This window comes from Tachyglossus aculeatus, chromosome 1 (genome assembly GCF_015852505.1).
Source record: "Tachyglossus aculeatus isolate mTacAcu1 chromosome 1, mTacAcu1.pri, whole genome shotgun sequence".
In the NCBI taxonomy this organism is placed as follows: Eukaryota; Metazoa; Chordata; class Mammalia; order Monotremata; family Tachyglossidae; genus Tachyglossus; species Tachyglossus aculeatus.
Genome location: NC_052066.1, coordinates 19,283,803 through 19,301,767, shown reverse-complemented (window position 1 = coordinate 19,301,767; position 17,965 = coordinate 19,283,803). Strand labels below are relative to the sequence as shown.

The following is a 17,965-nucleotide window of genomic DNA, read 5'->3' as shown; positions in this document are numbered from 1 at the left end:
TTCATTCAATTATATTCATTGACTGCTTACTGTGTGCAGAGCACTGTACTAAGCGCTTACTGTTCCTCTGCTTCCCAATCACTGTTACCTAAACCCATCACTGTCCACGAGACCTCCCAGCGGGTGGCTCTTGGGTGCTGCAGTGTTTACAAGACAGTCAGAGATCATTTTGGTCCTCAGGGGCCTCTGTTACCACAGTGTTGCGGGAGTACTTGGATTCTGTGAACACTTTGACCCGCTTTCACCAAAAGGGCCCCAAACAGGCAGCTTGGAGAGAGCACGGGCTTGGGAATCACAGGACCTGGGTTCTAATCCCGGCTCTGCCACCTGTCTGTTGTGTGACCTTGGACAAGTTATTTCACTTCTCTGGGCCTCAATTACCTCATCTATAAAATGGGGATTAAGACCACGAGCCCCATGTAGGACATGGAGTGTGTCCAACCTCCTCAAAAACCTCCAATGGCTACCAATCAATCTGCGCATCAGGCAGAAACTCCTCACCCTGGGCTTCAAGGCTGTCCATCACCTCGCCCCCTCCTACCTCACCTCCCTTCTCTCCTTCTACAGCCCAGCCCGCACCCTCCGCTCCTCCACCGCTAATCTCACCGTACCTCGTTCTCGCCTGTCCCGCCATCGACCCCCGGCCCACGTCATCCCCCGGGCCTGGAATGCCCTCCCTCTGCCCCTCCGCCAAGCTAGCTCTCTTCCTCCCTTCAAGGCCCTACTGAGAGCTCACCTCCTCCAGGAGGCCTTCCCAGACTGAGCCCCTTCCTTCCTCTCCCCCTCGTCCCCCTCTCCATCCCCCCATCTTACCTCCTTCCCTTCCCCACAGCACCTGTATATATGTATATATGTTTGTACATATTTATTACTCTATTTATTTATTTATTTATTTTACTTGTACATATCTATTCTATTTATTTTATTTTGTTAGTATGTTTGGTTTTGTTCTCTGTCTCCCCCTTTTAGATTGTGAGCCCACTGTTGGGTAGGGACTGTCTCTATATGTTGCCAACTTGTACTTCCCAAGCGCTTAGTACAGTGCTCTGCACACAGTAAGCGCTCAATAAATACGATTGATGATGATGATGAGGTAGACGGTGAACCCCATGTATCTCACCTCAGCAGGTACAGTGCCTGGCACATAGTAAAGTACTTAATAAAAACCAACAGAAAAAGCATAAGTCTTGGAGTCAGGACAGATCTGGCTCTGATCAGTCGACTAATCATTCTGTGCTAGTGGTCCTATCCTTTGGCCTTCTCTTTTTTGCAAGCCCGCTTTACCTCTACAGTCCTCTAGACTGTAAGCTCGTTGTGGGTAGTGATTGAGTCTGTTATATTGTTATATTATATTGTGCTCTCCCAAGTGGTTAGTGCAGTGCTCTGCACACAGTAAGCATTCAATAAATTCGACTGTACATTGGACGTTGACTGTAAGCTCGTTGTGGGCAGGGAATGTGTCTGTTATACTGTACTCTCCCAGGGGCTTATTACAGTGCACAGAGTAAGCACTCAATAAATACAATGGATTGATTTACCAATTCAATTCTGAGCACTCCATGGACTGGGGCTGACCTGACTACCTTAAGTCTTGTACTCACCCAAGCGTTTGGTACAGTGCTCTGCACACAGTAAGCGATTAATAAATACGACTGAATCTACCCCAGGGCTTAGCATGGGGCTTGACACATGGTACACCTAACCATAATAATGATGATGATGATGAAGATGATGATGATTGGGACGGCTTTGAAACCATGATGGCAGAGAGCAGCAAGGGCCAGAGTTTCAGCTCTGAATGCTGAGTGACAGAGACAGAGTCCAACCCGACTATCTTCTATCTACCCCAGTGCTTAGCCCAGTGCCTGGCTCCTGGTAAGTGGCACCTATTAGGCACTTAACAAATACCATTTAAAAGAAGAGAGTCCACTTTGGGAAACTTAGCCTGTGCCAACTCCACAATAATTAATAATAATCATGGTATCTGCTAAGTACTTTCTTTGTGTCAAGCACTATGTCAGCACTGTTCTAGGCTCTGGAGTAAATACAAGTTTATTGGGTTGGACTTTGCCCCTCTCCCACCTAGGGCTCACAGCCTAAGTAGGAGAGAGAACAGATATTCGATCCCCATTTTACAGATGAGGAAACATGTTCAGAAAATTTTAGTGATTTGCCCAAGGTCACACTGCAAGCAGAGCTGGGATTAGAACCCGAGTCCTCTGACTCCCGGCCCTGAGCTTTTTCCACTAGGCTATGCTGCTTACCCATGCCATTGGACTCTGGTTCTGTTTCTTTTGACTGGCCAAAAGTGGAGACCGAGAGGAGACAAAGAGAAGAGAGAGAGAAGAGACAGGGAGGAGGGAGAAAGAGGAAGGAGGGGGAGAAAAGAGAAAGAGAGAAAATGAATGAGAAGGGGTGAAAGTAGGTAAAAACTTGAGCAAAGAGAAGAGAGGTGTGTACAGCTTGCTTTGTAAAATTATTTTCCATTTTGAAGTACCATGTCTCTGGGGGACTGTTAACTTTGGAATGGAGTACAATCTATTCACATATTGAAATGACCACTTTTGGCTATTCGCTTTGGCTTGAAGGCATAAAAGCCCTTTCCCCAAGGCTGAATGCTGACTATTAAACCATTCCAAACTTAAACTACACCCTCTCCATATTTTTCATGCTTTAATAACTGTGCCGCATGCTGACACGTGCTGCGTTTGGCCAAGTCAGGGTGCCAGCGAGGACCAGTCTGAAGGCTGGGAAGGGCTGGCGATGGATCGCCTGAAGCTAATCTTTTCCCGACACCAAAGACAAGTAGTACGTTTCCCCAGCACTGTCCCAGAGCTTTCAGTTATTTGAGCGTTTTCAGATCTCAATAATTAACTGGTTTCTACAGGAGGACTGCTTCTGGAAGGAAAGGGGGCGGTGGGGGGGATCATTTTTCAAAAGAATTGAGAATCACAGCATGCAGAAACAAGCTCAAGGCAGGCAGAAGGCACTGAGGATTACGGGAAGGAATAAAGCCCCATCATCTCTGAGATTCAACAGCGTTACATTCAGTCCTTTCCCTGCGATTAGCCACATAAGACCGGTTACGATTGGTCAGTACCAATGCTTTGCCCCATTCCATCGAAAAAGATCTTAGCACACAGTGGATGACACACAGCTCCAAACCATATCTCCCTTCTGGAATTCATCAAGACCAATCAATCCCCTCCCAGCTTTGGGAGGGCCGCTTTCAGTCAATTACCACATACTTAGCGGGGTTTGCAGCATCAGAACCAGTGGATTCCAACGTGTGAATGGTAAGGAGGACACAGAACTGTGATCAACAGGCTAAACTGCAAAATGACAAGACTCCCGAGACTGTAAAATCCCGGCACTTTCATCCCCTATAAGCCGGGCCTGGGACTCGCCACAGTTGAATCTTGTTGGAAGGGGAGGTTTGACTTCCCAGTGGATTCTAGTGCTGACGTGACAGGAGGTAAACTAAAGTTGGCTGTCTCCTGGGAAAAGGAAAAAAACTCAGTCCAAGATGGCCAAGCCTGAAGTCCCTCACTTCAAGGCCTTGAAGTGCCCAGTCTAACAATTGGAGCTGCCCACATCCATTTGGAGCTGGAGTCAAAACAATCTGAAACAGAGTTACCCAGCTCCAGCAAAGCGTCTTGCAGTTAGGCCAAGAGGAGGAAGAGGGTTGGGGAGAAAGCATTCTGAAAAGGCTGAATGAAATAATCACCGAGAACCGTTCGCCCGCCACCGAGAGGGAAGGGTTACTTGCACCGAGGCCGATTGAGCCCTTCAGATTTCATCACTGACAACCCTTTAGCTTTCTGATACTAAACAAACCAAGAGCAAGAGAGACAGAGGGAAAAGTCATTCAATTATCAACGTTTGATTTTCAGAGCAAGATAACCCAGAAGAGATGAAGCATCCAACGCACCCACCGAAATCAACTTCGAGGATTCGAGGGAGCCCCTCTGGCCATGTGCACTCCCTTCTGAAGAAGAAAGGGATGGCCTTTCAATCCCCCACCTCCAAAAGACCATAAACTATCCATATCTGTGGACTTGAACTGACCTCGAACAAAAATCAGCCAGAAATCTGGCACTCGCCCCGGAGACAGAAAGAGTGAGCTCTGAGGGGCGAGAAAGTCCCCTTTTCTCAAACTTGACTGCCCCTGCCCCTCTCTGAAGCAAAAATTTGCAACTTCCCAGATGCAAGAGGCCTTTCGGGAACTAGAGTCAAATGCTTGTCTTTTGGTCAGAGCAATCAAGGTTGTGACAATTTCGTGGTTCAGAGGAAAGAGCCGGGCTTTGGAGTCCGAGGTCATGGGTTCAAACCCCGGCTCCGCCAATTGTCAGCTGTGTGACTTTGGGCAAGTCACTTCACTTCTCTGGGCCTCAATGACCTCATCTGTAAAATGGGAATTAAGACTGTGAGCCCCCCGTGGAATAACCTGATCACCTTATAACCTCCCCAGCACTTAGAACAGTGCTTCGCACATAGTAAGCACTTAATAAATGCCATTATTATTATTATTATTATTATTATAACAGCTTTAGGATAAGAAGCAGTTTTCTGGTTGGCTGGAGATTTTGTGACCCAGAAACGCTGATTAACAAGCATGGGAAACACTGTGCAGCCCACCCGGGGGGGAGGACAGTAAGAACATCCATTCTACCAGCGATCCAAAAACAAAAAAGTGCTCCCAGGACATGCAAGAGCTTAGTACAGTGCTCTTTACACAGTCCTCTTTCAATAAATGCCACTGACAATGATGAGGACACGCTAGTTGGCACCTTGGCTGTGCTGGGGGGCGGGGGTTGTTGTTTTCTCATCAGCCCACAGATATGAATAGTTTGCTTTCAACCCAAATGCCACCGCTTAGAAGCGCCCGAGAATTGGGCTGGCACACAGAAAGCCGCACCACCAACCATTTCCTGTCTTGGCCGGCTCCTGGACTCCGTGGCAGGTTTTCTATCTCCACCAACACAGGGGCAGCAGGAACGGCTGCGACCACAGGCAAAGCCGGCCTCAGACCCCAAGCCTGACAAAACAAATGGGGAGAACGTTTCCCATCCACCTCTAAAGAAACAGCATCTGCATGTACCTTTGAAGAAGGAATCGCCCCAAGACAGACCATAGCCAAAAGTTGTTTGTTTGCTCCTTGTGTCATGAATAAATGGAGAGGGCAAATTCATTTACAGAGTCTTTTTCCTGGAAGGGGCTTCAAAGAACTGCCTCAGAGGAATCCATCCCGATCCCCAGGTGACTGGACAAGGGGTGGGATGTTGGGAAATGGGCTCAAAGAGGAGAACCGACTTGCCCGGGGTCACGTAGCAAATCAGAGGTGGAGCCAAAACTAGAAACCCAACCAAATCTCCAGCCTCGGCTTTCTCCATGTTATGATTCTGCCGGGGGGGCTTCAATAATGGGATAAAAAGGGAAAACTAGGATTCTGGGGCTGATAATCTCCCCACCCAATCAACCTCCTTTTGAAGACAGAGGTGGCCTTACCTGTGATCCATTATTCTGGTTTGGAACATTATTCTGAAGGCTAAAATTACAAAACAAAAACAAAACCATCACATAAAGAACAAATGACAGGGCTGATTCAATCTATCGGCTTAGAATGTTTGACTATGCATGGATGATTTTTCACAAAAAGAAGAATTCGCCACAGATGTCCTAAAAACTTGGAACATTGAAGCAGAAAACCCTTAATTTTCAAAAAGCATTTATTCAGATTCTAATTCTGCTCTTTTCATTTTAAATTCTCTTCCTTTCAGTATCCACAAGCGAAAAGTGAAAATTTGTGCATGCACCTGAGGCAAAGACTCTCTTTTCTCATTCCCTTCTGTATCACCCTTACACTTGGATTTGCACCCTTTATTCACCCTTATATATGTTATTCTCCCCATTAGACTGTAAGCTCTTCAAGGGCGGGGACTGAGTCTTTTACTTCTGATGCATGACTGTAAGCTCCAACTCTAGGCAGGAATTTCATGGAGGGCAGGGAAGTGTTTCCCAATTCTGTTGCACTGACCTCCCCCAAGCGCTCCACACTCAGTACAAACTCAATTAATACTGTCGATTGATTGATGCCCTTTCAGACTTTACACTCTCTCGCTCCACTTTTCAACACTTTTAAGTGTCCCTAGTTCCCTGCTACCCAAGAGCAGGAAATGCAAGTCTACACTGGGGGAGGGTTAAATTTAGCGATATTCCTCCTCCTCCCACCCCTACCCCCCTCCCTGCTAGACTGTAAATTCCTGGAGGGGAGGGATCATGTCTTCCTATGTTATTGAATTCTCAGTCTCTTAGTACAGTGCTCTACATATGGTAAGCAGGAAAGCAGCATTGCCTAGTGGAAAGAGCCCAGGCCTGGGAGTTCGAAGACCTGGATTCTACCTCAGCTCTGCCACTTGTCTGCTGTGTGACCTTGAGCAAGTCACTTCGCTTTTCTGGGCCTCAGTTCCCTCATCTGTGAAATAGGGATTAAATCCTTCTGCCTCCAACTTAGACTGGGAGCCCCATGTAGCCCCACAGGGTCTATGTCCACCCTGATTATCTTGTATTTTCCCTAGTACTTAGTACAGTGCCTGGCCCATAGTAAGCACGTGACAAGTACCAGTAAAACAAAAAGTACTCAATAAATACCACTGAGTGAATGACTTGTCAGAATTTCTACTCCTAGGCGTTTACAGCGGCAGGGAGGTAACACTCCAGGGGCCCAGGCAGTGCCACTGTAGAAATACGTCTAAATTTATTAATGCTAAGGTTACGAATGATTTATTTCAATTAAAAACACTTCACTCCTACCATGTATTTTCTTGCTCGAGTCCCTCCCTGCCATACGTCCTGCCAACCTCCAAAACTTTCCATCTCCTCCAGCCGCCAGAGTTTTACCTACTCCGAAACTCTCACCACCCACAAGGCATAAGGAGCCTGTACTGGGGAAGGCAAAAACAGACACAGGAATGTATTGGGGGGAGAAAAGGGGGGCTTAGAGTGTGTGTATGTGTTTGTGGGTGTGTGTGTTTGTGTTAGGAGGACATTCCTCATCCATGAGCAAACAAGAGAGGCCAGACTTGGCTGGACAGCTTCAGAAAAGGTGGCGGACAGAGACCATCGACCTCCAACACCAACATGAGAAAACACGGGGCGGTGGGAAGGTTCCACTCCCAGAGGGTCGCTGTGCCAGAAAAGGAGAAAGGAAGAGAGTTTGGCCTCTTTCGACTTTACCACTGCGAATAAAGCTGCCAGCATTCCTCATTCCCCAAAGGAGGTTCCTCACCTCCCACCTCCTCCGTATGTTATGACTATAGTATTGCAAAGTGCTTACTATGTGTCAAGCACTGTTCTAAGCTCTGGGGGAGATACAAGCTAATCAAGTTGGACACAGTCCCTGTCACACAGGGAGTTTACAGCTTAAGTAGAGGGAGAAAAGATACTGAATCTCCATTTTCCAGTTGGGGAAACTGAGGCACAGATGTTAGTAATAATGATGGCATTTGTTAAGCGCTTACTATGTGCAAAGCACTGTTCTAAGCGCTGGGGGGGGATACAAGGTGATCCGGTTGTCCCACGTGGGGCTCACAGTCTTAATCCCCATTTTACAGATGAGGTAACTGAGGCTCAGAGAAGTTAAGTGACTTGCCCAAGGGCACACAGCAGACATGTGGCAGGGCTGGGATTAGAACCCATGACCTCTGGCTCCCAGGCCCGTGATCTTAGAGAAGCAGCGTGGCTCAGTGGAAAGAGCATGGGCTTTGGAGTCAGAGGTCATGGGTTCGAATCCCAGCTCTACATGTCTGTTGTGTGACCTTGGGCAAGTCACTTAACTTCTCTGAGCCTCAGTTACCCCATCTGTAAAATGGGGATTAAGACTGTGAGCCCCACATGGGACAACTTAATCACCTTGTATCCCCCCCCAGCGCTTAGAACAGTGCTTTGCACATAGTAAGCGCTTAACAAATGCCATCATTATTATTATTTATTTCCACTGAACCACACTGCTTCTCTCTGTGAGTGACTTGCCCACGGTGACACAATTAGCAACTGGCAGAGCAGGATTAGAACCCAGTTCCTCTGACTTCCATGCCTGTGCTCTTTCCACCTGGGCATGCTGCTTCTCCACAAAGGTATCATAACCCCTTTAAAATGTGGATTCAGATATGGCTCTTAAACACCCTTATTACATTTTGACTTATTCTACAATGTAGCTCCTTTTTCTTAGCAATAGCTTTTGCCACTCCCACTCTACTCCTTGTCTAGCTTTCTCCTCCCTGATCAATCATTTCATTGAACACTAACTGTGTACAGAGCACTATACTGAGCACTTGGGTGAATGAAATACAGTAAATAGACACAATCCCTGCCATCAAAGGACTTACCATTTACCCAGGGAGCAGATGCTAAAATAAGCAACATCTTTCTCCCTCACAGGATCTTATTTTTCTCTCAGTTTCCTCTCTCTCCCTATTCTATACCCTCACACACCTGAAAATTCTCAGTTTCATCTCTTTGCTGCATAGCACCTGCAGAATTATATGTGATACGTTCAGATGAGGCAACAAGTAAACTGAAAACCATGACCACAATTATTACCTTACCCTAAATAGTTTTCTCTCCTCAGTTATAAGTGGTGTTCAGCCAGGCAAGCTATCTTTGTCCCAACTGCCTAACTTTTCAAATTTAAAAGCCTAATTTCCCCTAAATTTATTTATGGTCTTTTAGAATAATGAGCTGTTTTTCCCCTGGCCCCAACCTCTTTTTCAAAATGAAAATAAGGTTTAAGTCATTTCACCTGATGGTACAAGATAATCAGGTTAGACACAGTCCCTGTGTCCCACATGGGGATCACAGTCTCAGTCAGAGGGAGTAGGATTAAATCCCCATTTTATAGATGAGGAAACTGAGGTACAGTGAAGTGACATGCCCAAGGTCATATAGCAGACAAGTGGCAGAGCCAGGATTAAAACCCGGGACCTCTGGCTTCCAGGCCTGTACTCTTTCCACTAGGCCACTCTGCTTCCCTTGGATAAAATAATAATAGTGAAAATAACCATAATAGTGAAAATAATCATAATAGTAATGAATGTGCTATTTACTAAGTACTTAGTATGTGCCAAGTACTATACTAAGCACTGGAGTAAATACAAGATAATCAGTCAAAGTAGGAGAGAGAACAGGAATTGAATCCCCATTGGGCAGGTCAGGGAACTGTTGCTCAGGGAAGTGACTTGTTCAAGGTCACACAGCAGGTAAGTGATGGAGTCGGGATCAGAACCCACGAATGGGGGACCGTAAATCCAACTTAGGTAGGCAGGAGTTTAAAGCATTGACCCCCACGTACCTTTACATTTTTTGAGCTCTGCCTTTAAAAAATTTTGGCCTGGGTATGAACTTAAGTACCAGCCAAAGCAATGTTTGCCTAGAACTAGGAGATCCAGTTTTGTTGACCATGGCCTCAAGGATAAACAGTTCCCTGGGAACAACAGCTCAGCCATCGGAGTAGCAGAAAGTCTCAGCCGAAAGTCTCAGCCGGTTGCCTTGCCTTACCTTCTGAGGAGCCACAGGCCTTGCTAAGAATCCCTAGGGAGAATTTATAGGAAACGATGCTCCATTCCCCTGATTTTATTAGCCCTTTCTCCACTTCCCAGGGAGATCTCTGACCGGAAAAGACTCCTTCACCCTGTAGGCTGTACGCTCTTTCTGAGTAGGGATCACGTATTCCAAGTCTACTGGACTGTACTTTCCCAATCACTTAGTACCATGCCCTGCACACAGTAAATACTCAGTAAATACCACGGGTTGATTGATTCACCCATAAGGGAAGAATTGGTCCTTCTAGTCAGTCTGTCAACTGTATTTACTAAGCACTTACTGTGTGCTGAGCACTGTACTGAGCGCTTGGGAGAGTACAATACAACAATAAACAGACACATTCCCTGCCACACTGAGCTTGCAGTTTGGGCTGATCCAGATAGATCGGTGTCCTGAGTTTCCTTACTCATTAACAGTATTTACTGAGCATTTGCTATTTTCTACTGTTTAATGCTAAGTATCCAAATTCAACTGGGCATCTTTTAGACTGTGAAACTACTGTGGGCAGGGATTGTCTATTTGTTGCTGAATTGTACTTTCCAAGCAGTTAGTACAGTGTTCAGCACTCAATAAATACAACTGAGTTGCCAACTTGTACTTCCCAAGCGCTTAGTACAGTGCTCTGCACACAGTAAGCACTCAATAAATATGATTGAATGAATGAATGAATCCATTATGATTCCTTAAGGTTTTTGGTTATTTTTAATGGAACTCCTAGGCACTTACTATGTGCCAGGCACTGTACTAAGCACTACGGTCGACACAAGATAATCAGGTTAGACACAGTCCTTAACCCACATGGGACTCACAGTATAAGGAGGAGGATTTAATCCCCATTTTACAGATGAGGTAACTTGAGGCCCAGAAAAGTTAAGTGACTTGCCTAAGGCCACACAGCAGACAAGTGATGGAGCCTGGATTGGAAACTAGGTCCTCTAACTCCCTGTTCCATGCTCTTTCCACTACGCCACGCTGCTTCAATCTGCTAACTAAAGTTTGATGAAACCATTTCCCTATCACTCGGTCTCCATGGAAGCACCCTTCAACTCCAAACTCAACTGCTGAGAGGAAAACTGCGAGGTCACTGCTCACCTGGCTTCTTCCAGTTTAGCTGCATTTGCTGCAAAAGATAAAAAACAAACAAACACAGTCAGTAGTCAATCAGCCTCATTATCATTATAGCATTTTCCTGCCCATCAAAATGAAATCTTCACTTGCAATCATTCCCCTTGAGAATACAAGCCAGATGAAGCATTAAGGAATTCCATCGACAAACGAAGCAGGCTCAATCTCAACCCGTCTCCCTGCCCCACCAGACACTCATATGAGAAGCAGCATGGCTAGTGGATAGAGCAAGGGCTTGGGAGTCAGGTCATGGGTTCTAATCCTGGCTCCACCACCTGTCTTCTGCGTGACCTTGGACATGTCACTTCACTTCTCTGTGCCTCAGTTACCGCAGCTGTAAAATGGGGATTGAGACTGTGAGTCCCACATGGGATAGGGACTGTATCCAATTCGATCTGCTTGTATCCACCCCAGGGCTTAGAACAGTGCCTGGTACATAGTAAGCACTTAACAAATACCATCGTTATTGTTATTATTATTACATTCCTGAAGACTGTAAACTCCTTGAGTATAGGGACTGCATCTACCAACTCTGTGGTACAGTACCTACACAACTGCTTAGTATTGTACTCTGTACATAGTTAAGGGCTCAATAAATACGACTGATTGATAGATCAGAGGGAACACCACTGGCAATGTTGAGAGAGTGTGCTAGCCATTAATCCCTTAATCCATTCCCTTCCCCACAGCACCTGCATATATGTATATATGTTTGTACGCATTTATTACTCTATTTATTTATTTATTTTACTTGTACATATCCATTCTATTTATTTTATTTTGTTAGTATGTTTGGTTTTGTTCTCTGTCTCCCCCTTTTAGACTGTGAGCCCACTGTTGGGTAGGGACGGTCTCTATATGTTGCCAACTTGTACTTCCCAAGCGCTTAGTACAGTGCTCTGCACACAGTAAGCGCTCAATAAATACGATTGATTGATTGATTGATTGATTGGTGCAGGTTTTTGGTCCTGAAGCTCTGGTTTTTGACAGGAGGCTTCATAGTCGCTCTTGCCAACTTCTCAGGTGAGAGGACCTCCCTCAGAGAGGTCCAGGGCACAGCCTGTCATAATGGAGGGCTATTTCGGGGATAACAGGACACAATCAAAATCACTGCCCACATGCAAATTTTACATCAACGCAATGAACCGTAAAGGCTCCGTGGTGCTAGCAGTCAATCAATGGTACTAAGTGCTTACTGTGGGCACAGCACTGTACTAAGCGCATGGAAGAGTCCATAACAGAGTTGGTAGACATGTTCCCTGCCCACAGGGAGCTTACAGTCTAGAGGCCACCATGGTAAGAACTCACCTCTCATCTGTAGTGTCCGTCGGGAATACCGTTTGCTGGGTCTTCTTTCAAAGGAGGCTGACCGTCTTGCTTTGTTGGTTTTTGTGGTTTGATACTCAGTTTTCCCACTAAAATGAAGGAAGGTAAATTAAGGAGCCGGATGATATTAGATTCCTAGTTCAGAAAGACACAATACATGCAACTGAGATAGTCTTTATTTTCAAGATTATTTCAGTAAAGCATTTGTGCTTCATTAACTACCAAACTTCACCCTACAGTCAACTTGTTTAAACCTCAGTGCTGAAACAATCCTGAATAGAGAGGTAGTGCGGCCTAGAGGATAGAGCTTGGGCATCGAGAGTACCTGGGTTCTAATCCCAGACTTTGCTGCTTGTCTGCTGTGTGACCTTGGGTAAGTCACTTCACTTCTCTGGACCTTAGTTCCCTCATCTGTAAAATGGTGTATTGAGACTTTGAGCTCCATGTGGGGCAGGGACTGTGTCCAACCCGATTTGTTTGTATCCTCCACAGTGCTTAGTATAATGCTTGGCACATACTATGCACTTAAATGTCACTATTATTATTATCATTATTATTAGTCCAACGGGTGCCAATAAGCCAACAAGTTGGGAGCCTCCACCGCATTCATTTTCCTAAGGGTTGACACCCTACACAAATCTCAGGGCTCAATCCCTGTGCTAAGGGCTTTGCACAGTGCTCTGCACACAGTAAGCTCTTAATAAATATGATTGAATACAACTGAATGAATGCTCCAGCAGTGATAATAAAAATAACCATTGTGGCATTTCTTAAGTGCTGGGATAGATAGGAGGCTAATCAGGTTGGACAACATTCCTATTCCTTGTAGGGCTCCCACTTAAGTAGGAGGGAGAACAGGGACTGAATCCCTAGTTTACAAACGAGGAAACTGACGCACTTAGAAGTTAGGCGACTTGCCTGAGGTCACACGGCAGGCAAGTGGCAGAGCCGGGATTAGGACCCAGGTTCTTCTAACTAATAATAATAATAATAATAATGATAGTATTAGTTAAATGCTTACTACGTGCCAAGCACTGTTTTAAGCGCTGATGTAGATACAAGGTAAACAATCAGGTTGTCCCACGAGGGGCTCACAGTTTCAATCCTCATTTTACAGTTGAGGTAACTGAGGCACAGAGAAGTTAACTGGCTTGCCCAAGGTCATACAGCAAAGTGACGGAGCCGGGATTAAAACCCACGTCCTCTGACTCCCAACCCGTGCTCTTTCCATCATCATCATCATCAATCGTATTTATTGAGCGCTTGCTGTGTGCAGAGCACTGTACTAAGCGCTTGGGAAGTACAAGTTGGCAACATATAGAGACAGTCCCCACCCAACAGTGGGCTCACAGTCTAAAAGGGGGAGACAGAGAACAAAACCAAACATACTAACAAAATAAAATAAATAGAATAGATAGGTACAAGCAAAATAAATAAATAAATAGAGTAATAAATATGTACAAACATATATACTAAACCATGCTGCTTCTCTCCCAGGCCTGTGCTCTTTGGGCTAGACCACGCTGCCTCCTGACCTTATTTTGCTGCTGACGTTTTTGCTGTACCACTCTGAGAGACAATTAGGGGTTCTGCAGACCCTCTGCCCCATCACATCTTTCCAGCACCATATGGAAGAGAAAGGGCAGCATACAAACTAAATTCCCACCACCACTGCTTTCTTTGCTTTTCAGTTTTGTAACACATTTTAGATCAGCGCTTAGAATAGTGCTTTGCACACAGTAAGCGCTTAACAAATACCATCATTATTATTCAACTTTCCAAAACGAGGAAAAAAATGGTTTCTCCTCTCTTCAGTGAACTCAAAAGAGGAGACTTTTTATGGGAGGGGTTGAGTACATTAAACCACAGTTCTTTTATTAAGTGCACAATAAATAAAACCATGGTTGATAGTTTGTAGAGTACAGGACTGGGACCCCCACAAAAAGTGAAAAGTAGGGTTCTTAAATCCCAAGGAACAGCATGGCCTAGTGGACCTAGCATGGGCATGGGAGTAAGAGGACCTGGGTTCTAATCACGGTTCTACCCCTTGCCTACTGTGTAACCTTGGGCAAGTCACTTCACTTCTCTGTGGCCCAGTTTCCTCATCTGTAAAATGGGTTCAAAACACCTGCTTTCCTTCCAATTTAGACTGTGACCCCTGTTGGGGACAGGGACTGTGTCTGTCCTGTTTATCTTGTACTTTCTCCAGTGCTTATAACAGCGTTTGATACATAGTAAGTACTTAACAAATTCCACAATTATTTTTATTAAAATGGAGAATCAATCTCTGTCCTCCCCACAATTTATACTGCAGCCGCACGTGGGACAGGGACTGTGTCCAACCTGATTATCATATATCTACACCAATGGTTACAACAATGCTTGACACATAGTAAATGCTTAAGAACACCAAAATGATGATAATAGCTATTTCGATGGGCATTTTAGCTGTTTTTAATAATATCAAAAGCCACCTTTTGATTCTTCTACCTGCTCCTATACAAAAATCAGAGCTACGAAATCAATCCCATTTTCTACTCCCTGGCTTTCCACTCCCACCGAGGCGACGCAGGAGCGAGAACGCGAGCGGACGGAGCAGGAAACGGACCTGTATCTGAACCGCGATCCCAATCGGATAAACCCGGACCGACTGGAACTCTTCTGGACTGGCCCCCGGAGGCGGAAGAAGGCGTGATGCTCCACGGCACATTTCCACAAGTGTTTGCATGCTTTCGGATGCTCCAGCCTAAAGACAAACGTATGCTCCTGCTCTTTACCCTGGAAACGAAATGACAAATCAACATGAATGGTTACCGGGGGACTCCGAATCCGGCCTCCAAATTTCAAACTTTAACCCAGAAAGTGGCCATCTCTGACAAATGTGTTTTTACCCCAAGCTGCTGTTGGCCAAATTTACCATCGTGACTATGCCGTTCTGGGCCAGTTTGAGATCAACCTTCTTCCAAGAGTTTTTCCATCACTTCAAGTAGAGAGTTCTCACTTAGACCAGCCTCTTAACAAAACTATGTTTGGCACAGATGGCTGAACGAGAAGGACCACTTGTGTCCAGTGGTCAAAAGCTAAGTAGAAATACGCCTTCTCTCTCAACCTGCTTGGGATGGGCTATTTTTGCCACAAATAAATTTTTACACTCACAGAGCTGCTTGGTTCATTTTCTACAGTCATTTCTTCATGGAGATATATGGCCTGGGATGTTTTAAGATCCTAATTGGGAAGGGGAAGTCAATCAGTAAATACGACTGATTGACTGAAGGGGAAAGAACAAAGCAAACCCTGTCTTGCCCCCAGGAACCCGATATAAGATGAAGTCACTTTGGCAACCAGAAAAACAAAAACGGCTTTCACACATTACCAAGACAACTTTCAAGCGTAAGGTACTTGTGGAGCTCTTCCTCCTCTATTGTATTGGACCCTCTCAATAATAATAATGATGGTATCTGCTAAGTGCTTACTATATGCCAAGCACTGTTCTAAGTGCTGGGCACGTAATACTAGTGACCCACATACTTTAAAGCGCTTAAGACCTCTGTCCAATTGCAAAAGTCCAGAGTTTGATTTTCTGTTCTCCAAGGCAAGCCTTCCAAGTCTGCAAAGTCCCAAAGAGAACTACTAAGTCGGTTTAGTTTTGCAAAGAATGCTATATCATGCATATATCAGTATCTGGGTACCCCCCTCCACCCCAACATCCCCACCCTTGCCTCCAGCTCTCTCATCCTTTCTCACTCCCAGGGCCCACGGGGGTAGAGAAAATGGAATCTGCAGGCCAGAGTGATGGCCCCTTGGCCCTGGTGTGGCCTATAGCTCATTGTGGACAGGGAATGTGTCTGTTAAATTGTACTCTCCCAAGGGCTTACTTGGTTCCGTGTTCTGCTCACAGTAAGTGCTCACTAAATACAAATGAATGAATGAATACAGCAACTCCTACCTCTCCTCAAACAGGGGAAATGACGGGGGCTTAGGAGGGGAAGACCTCTTGGAGAAAATGTGATTTTAATAATGGGTTTGAAGGTGGGGAGAGTAGTGATCTGAGTAAGAAAAGGGAGGGAGTTCCAGGCCAGAGGAAGGACGTGGGAAAGGGAATGGCAGTGAGCGAGACGAGATGGAGGTACAGTGAATACAGAGACATACATGCATGTGTGGAACAATACCAGACAACTTGATTTCAAATTCTACCTCCACTATAAAAAGGAGATCAATCAATCGTATTTATTGAGCGCTTACTGTGTGCAGAGCACTGTACTAAGCACTTGGGAAGTACAAGTTGGCAACATATAGAAACAGTCCCTACCCAACAGTGGGCTCACAGTCTAAAAGGGGGAGATAGAGAACAAAACCAAACATACTAACAAAATAAAATAAATAGAATAGATATGTACAGGTAGAATAAATAAATAAATAAATACAGTAATAAATATGTACAAACATATATACATATATACAGGTGCTGTGGGGAGGGGAAGGAGGTAAGATGGGGGGATGGAGAGGGGGACGAGGGGGAGAGGAAGGAAGGGGCTCAGTCTGGGAAGACCTCCTGGAGGAGGTGAGCTCTCAGTAGGGCCTTGAAGGGAGGAAGAGAGCTAGCTCGGCGGATGGGCAGAGGGAGGGCATTCCAGGCCCGGGGGTCAATGGCGGGACAGGCGAGAATGAGGTATGGTGAGGAGATTCGCGGCAGTACGGTACGGTGGAGATGGTGGAAAAATAAAGCAGCTACTAACTGAGCTGCTAATAAAGGGCAAAAATGGTTGAAAATATCAGTTCCATTTGTTTGTCCTGTTCATTCTCTCTTGGAGGAGTGAGCAGGGAAAGATAAAAGAGCAGGAGGGAGAGCCAACCGGCTAACACCGAGCTGAGGTCTGTTCTGAATTACGGCAAATGAAATTACTTGCAGATGGCTCAGAGCTTTGTGGCGGTCTGCCCAGACCTGCATCTCTGGCTGTCGCACTTGTTCCTTAATACGATTTGCAGGTCATGACTTGGTACTCACAATCAACCAATCAATGGTATTTACTTAGCACTTGCCATGTGCAGACCACTGTACTAAATGCTTGAGAGACTATAACAGAGTTGATAGACACTTCCACACCCGCAATGAGCTTACTATCTAGAGGGGGGGGCGACAGACATTAACATAATTACAGGTACATACAGATAAGTGCTGTGGGGCTGAGGATGGGATGAATATCAAGTGCTTAGAAGTTAAGGTACATTGGTGAGGCAGAAGGAAGAGGAAGTGGGGGAAATGAGGGCTTAGTCGGGGAAGGCCTCTTGGAGAAGATGTCATTTTAATAAACCTTTGAAGGTGAAGAGTGGTATTCTGGAGATGAAGAGGGAGGGGGTTCCTGGCCAGATGGAGGACATGGGCAAGGGGACAGGAGTGAGAGAGACAAGATCGAGGTACAATAAGTAAGTTGGCATTAGTCAGTCAGTCAATCGCATTTATTGAATTCTTATTCATTCATTCAATCGTATTTATGAGAGCTTACTGTGTGCACAGCACTTTGCATTGTACTTTCCCAAATGTTTAGCACAGTGCTCTGCACACAGTAAGCGCTTAATAAATATGACTGAATGAATAAATGAATGCAGAGCACTGTACTAAGCACTTGGGAAAGTACAACTTAACAGACACGCTCGCTGCTCACGATGAGCTTACAATCTAAAGGGGGAGACAGACATTAACATATATATAAATAAAATTACAGATAGGTACATTGAGTGCTGTGGGATGGGGGGATGAATAAAAGGAGCAAGTCGGGGTGAAGTGCATGGGCTGGGTTATAGTGGGAAATTAGTGACGTGAGATAGGAGGTGGTAAGCTGATTGAGTGCTTTAAAACTAATGGTAGGGAGTTTCTGTTACATGTGAAGGGTTCTGAGGAGCAGGGAGACATGGA

The 17,965-nt window shown here is 45.4% G+C and overlaps 1 protein-coding gene across 4 annotated transcripts in view; it reads right to left on the bottom strand.

Moving 5' to 3' along the window:
* The window catches only part of EPB41L5 (erythrocyte membrane protein band 4.1 like 5), a 208,626-nt gene that overhangs the window by 91,235 nt on the left and 99,426 nt on the right, over window positions 1-17,965 (bottom strand). For all 4 annotated transcript variants that reach the window (XM_038743312.1, XM_038743330.1, XM_038743337.1 and 1 more), the window contains exons 12-16: window positions 14,660-14,829; window positions 12,034-12,140; window positions 10,693-10,720; window positions 5,509-5,548; window positions 4,926-5,038 (exon numbers count right to left, since the gene is read on the bottom strand). In XM_038743312.1, coding sequence (XP_038599240.1) covers window positions 4,926-5,038; window positions 5,509-5,548; window positions 10,693-10,720; window positions 12,034-12,140; window positions 14,660-14,829 — 458 coding nt within the window. The remainder of the gene's footprint in view (window positions 1-4,925; window positions 5,039-5,508; window positions 5,549-10,692; window positions 10,721-12,033; window positions 12,141-14,659; window positions 14,830-17,965) is intronic.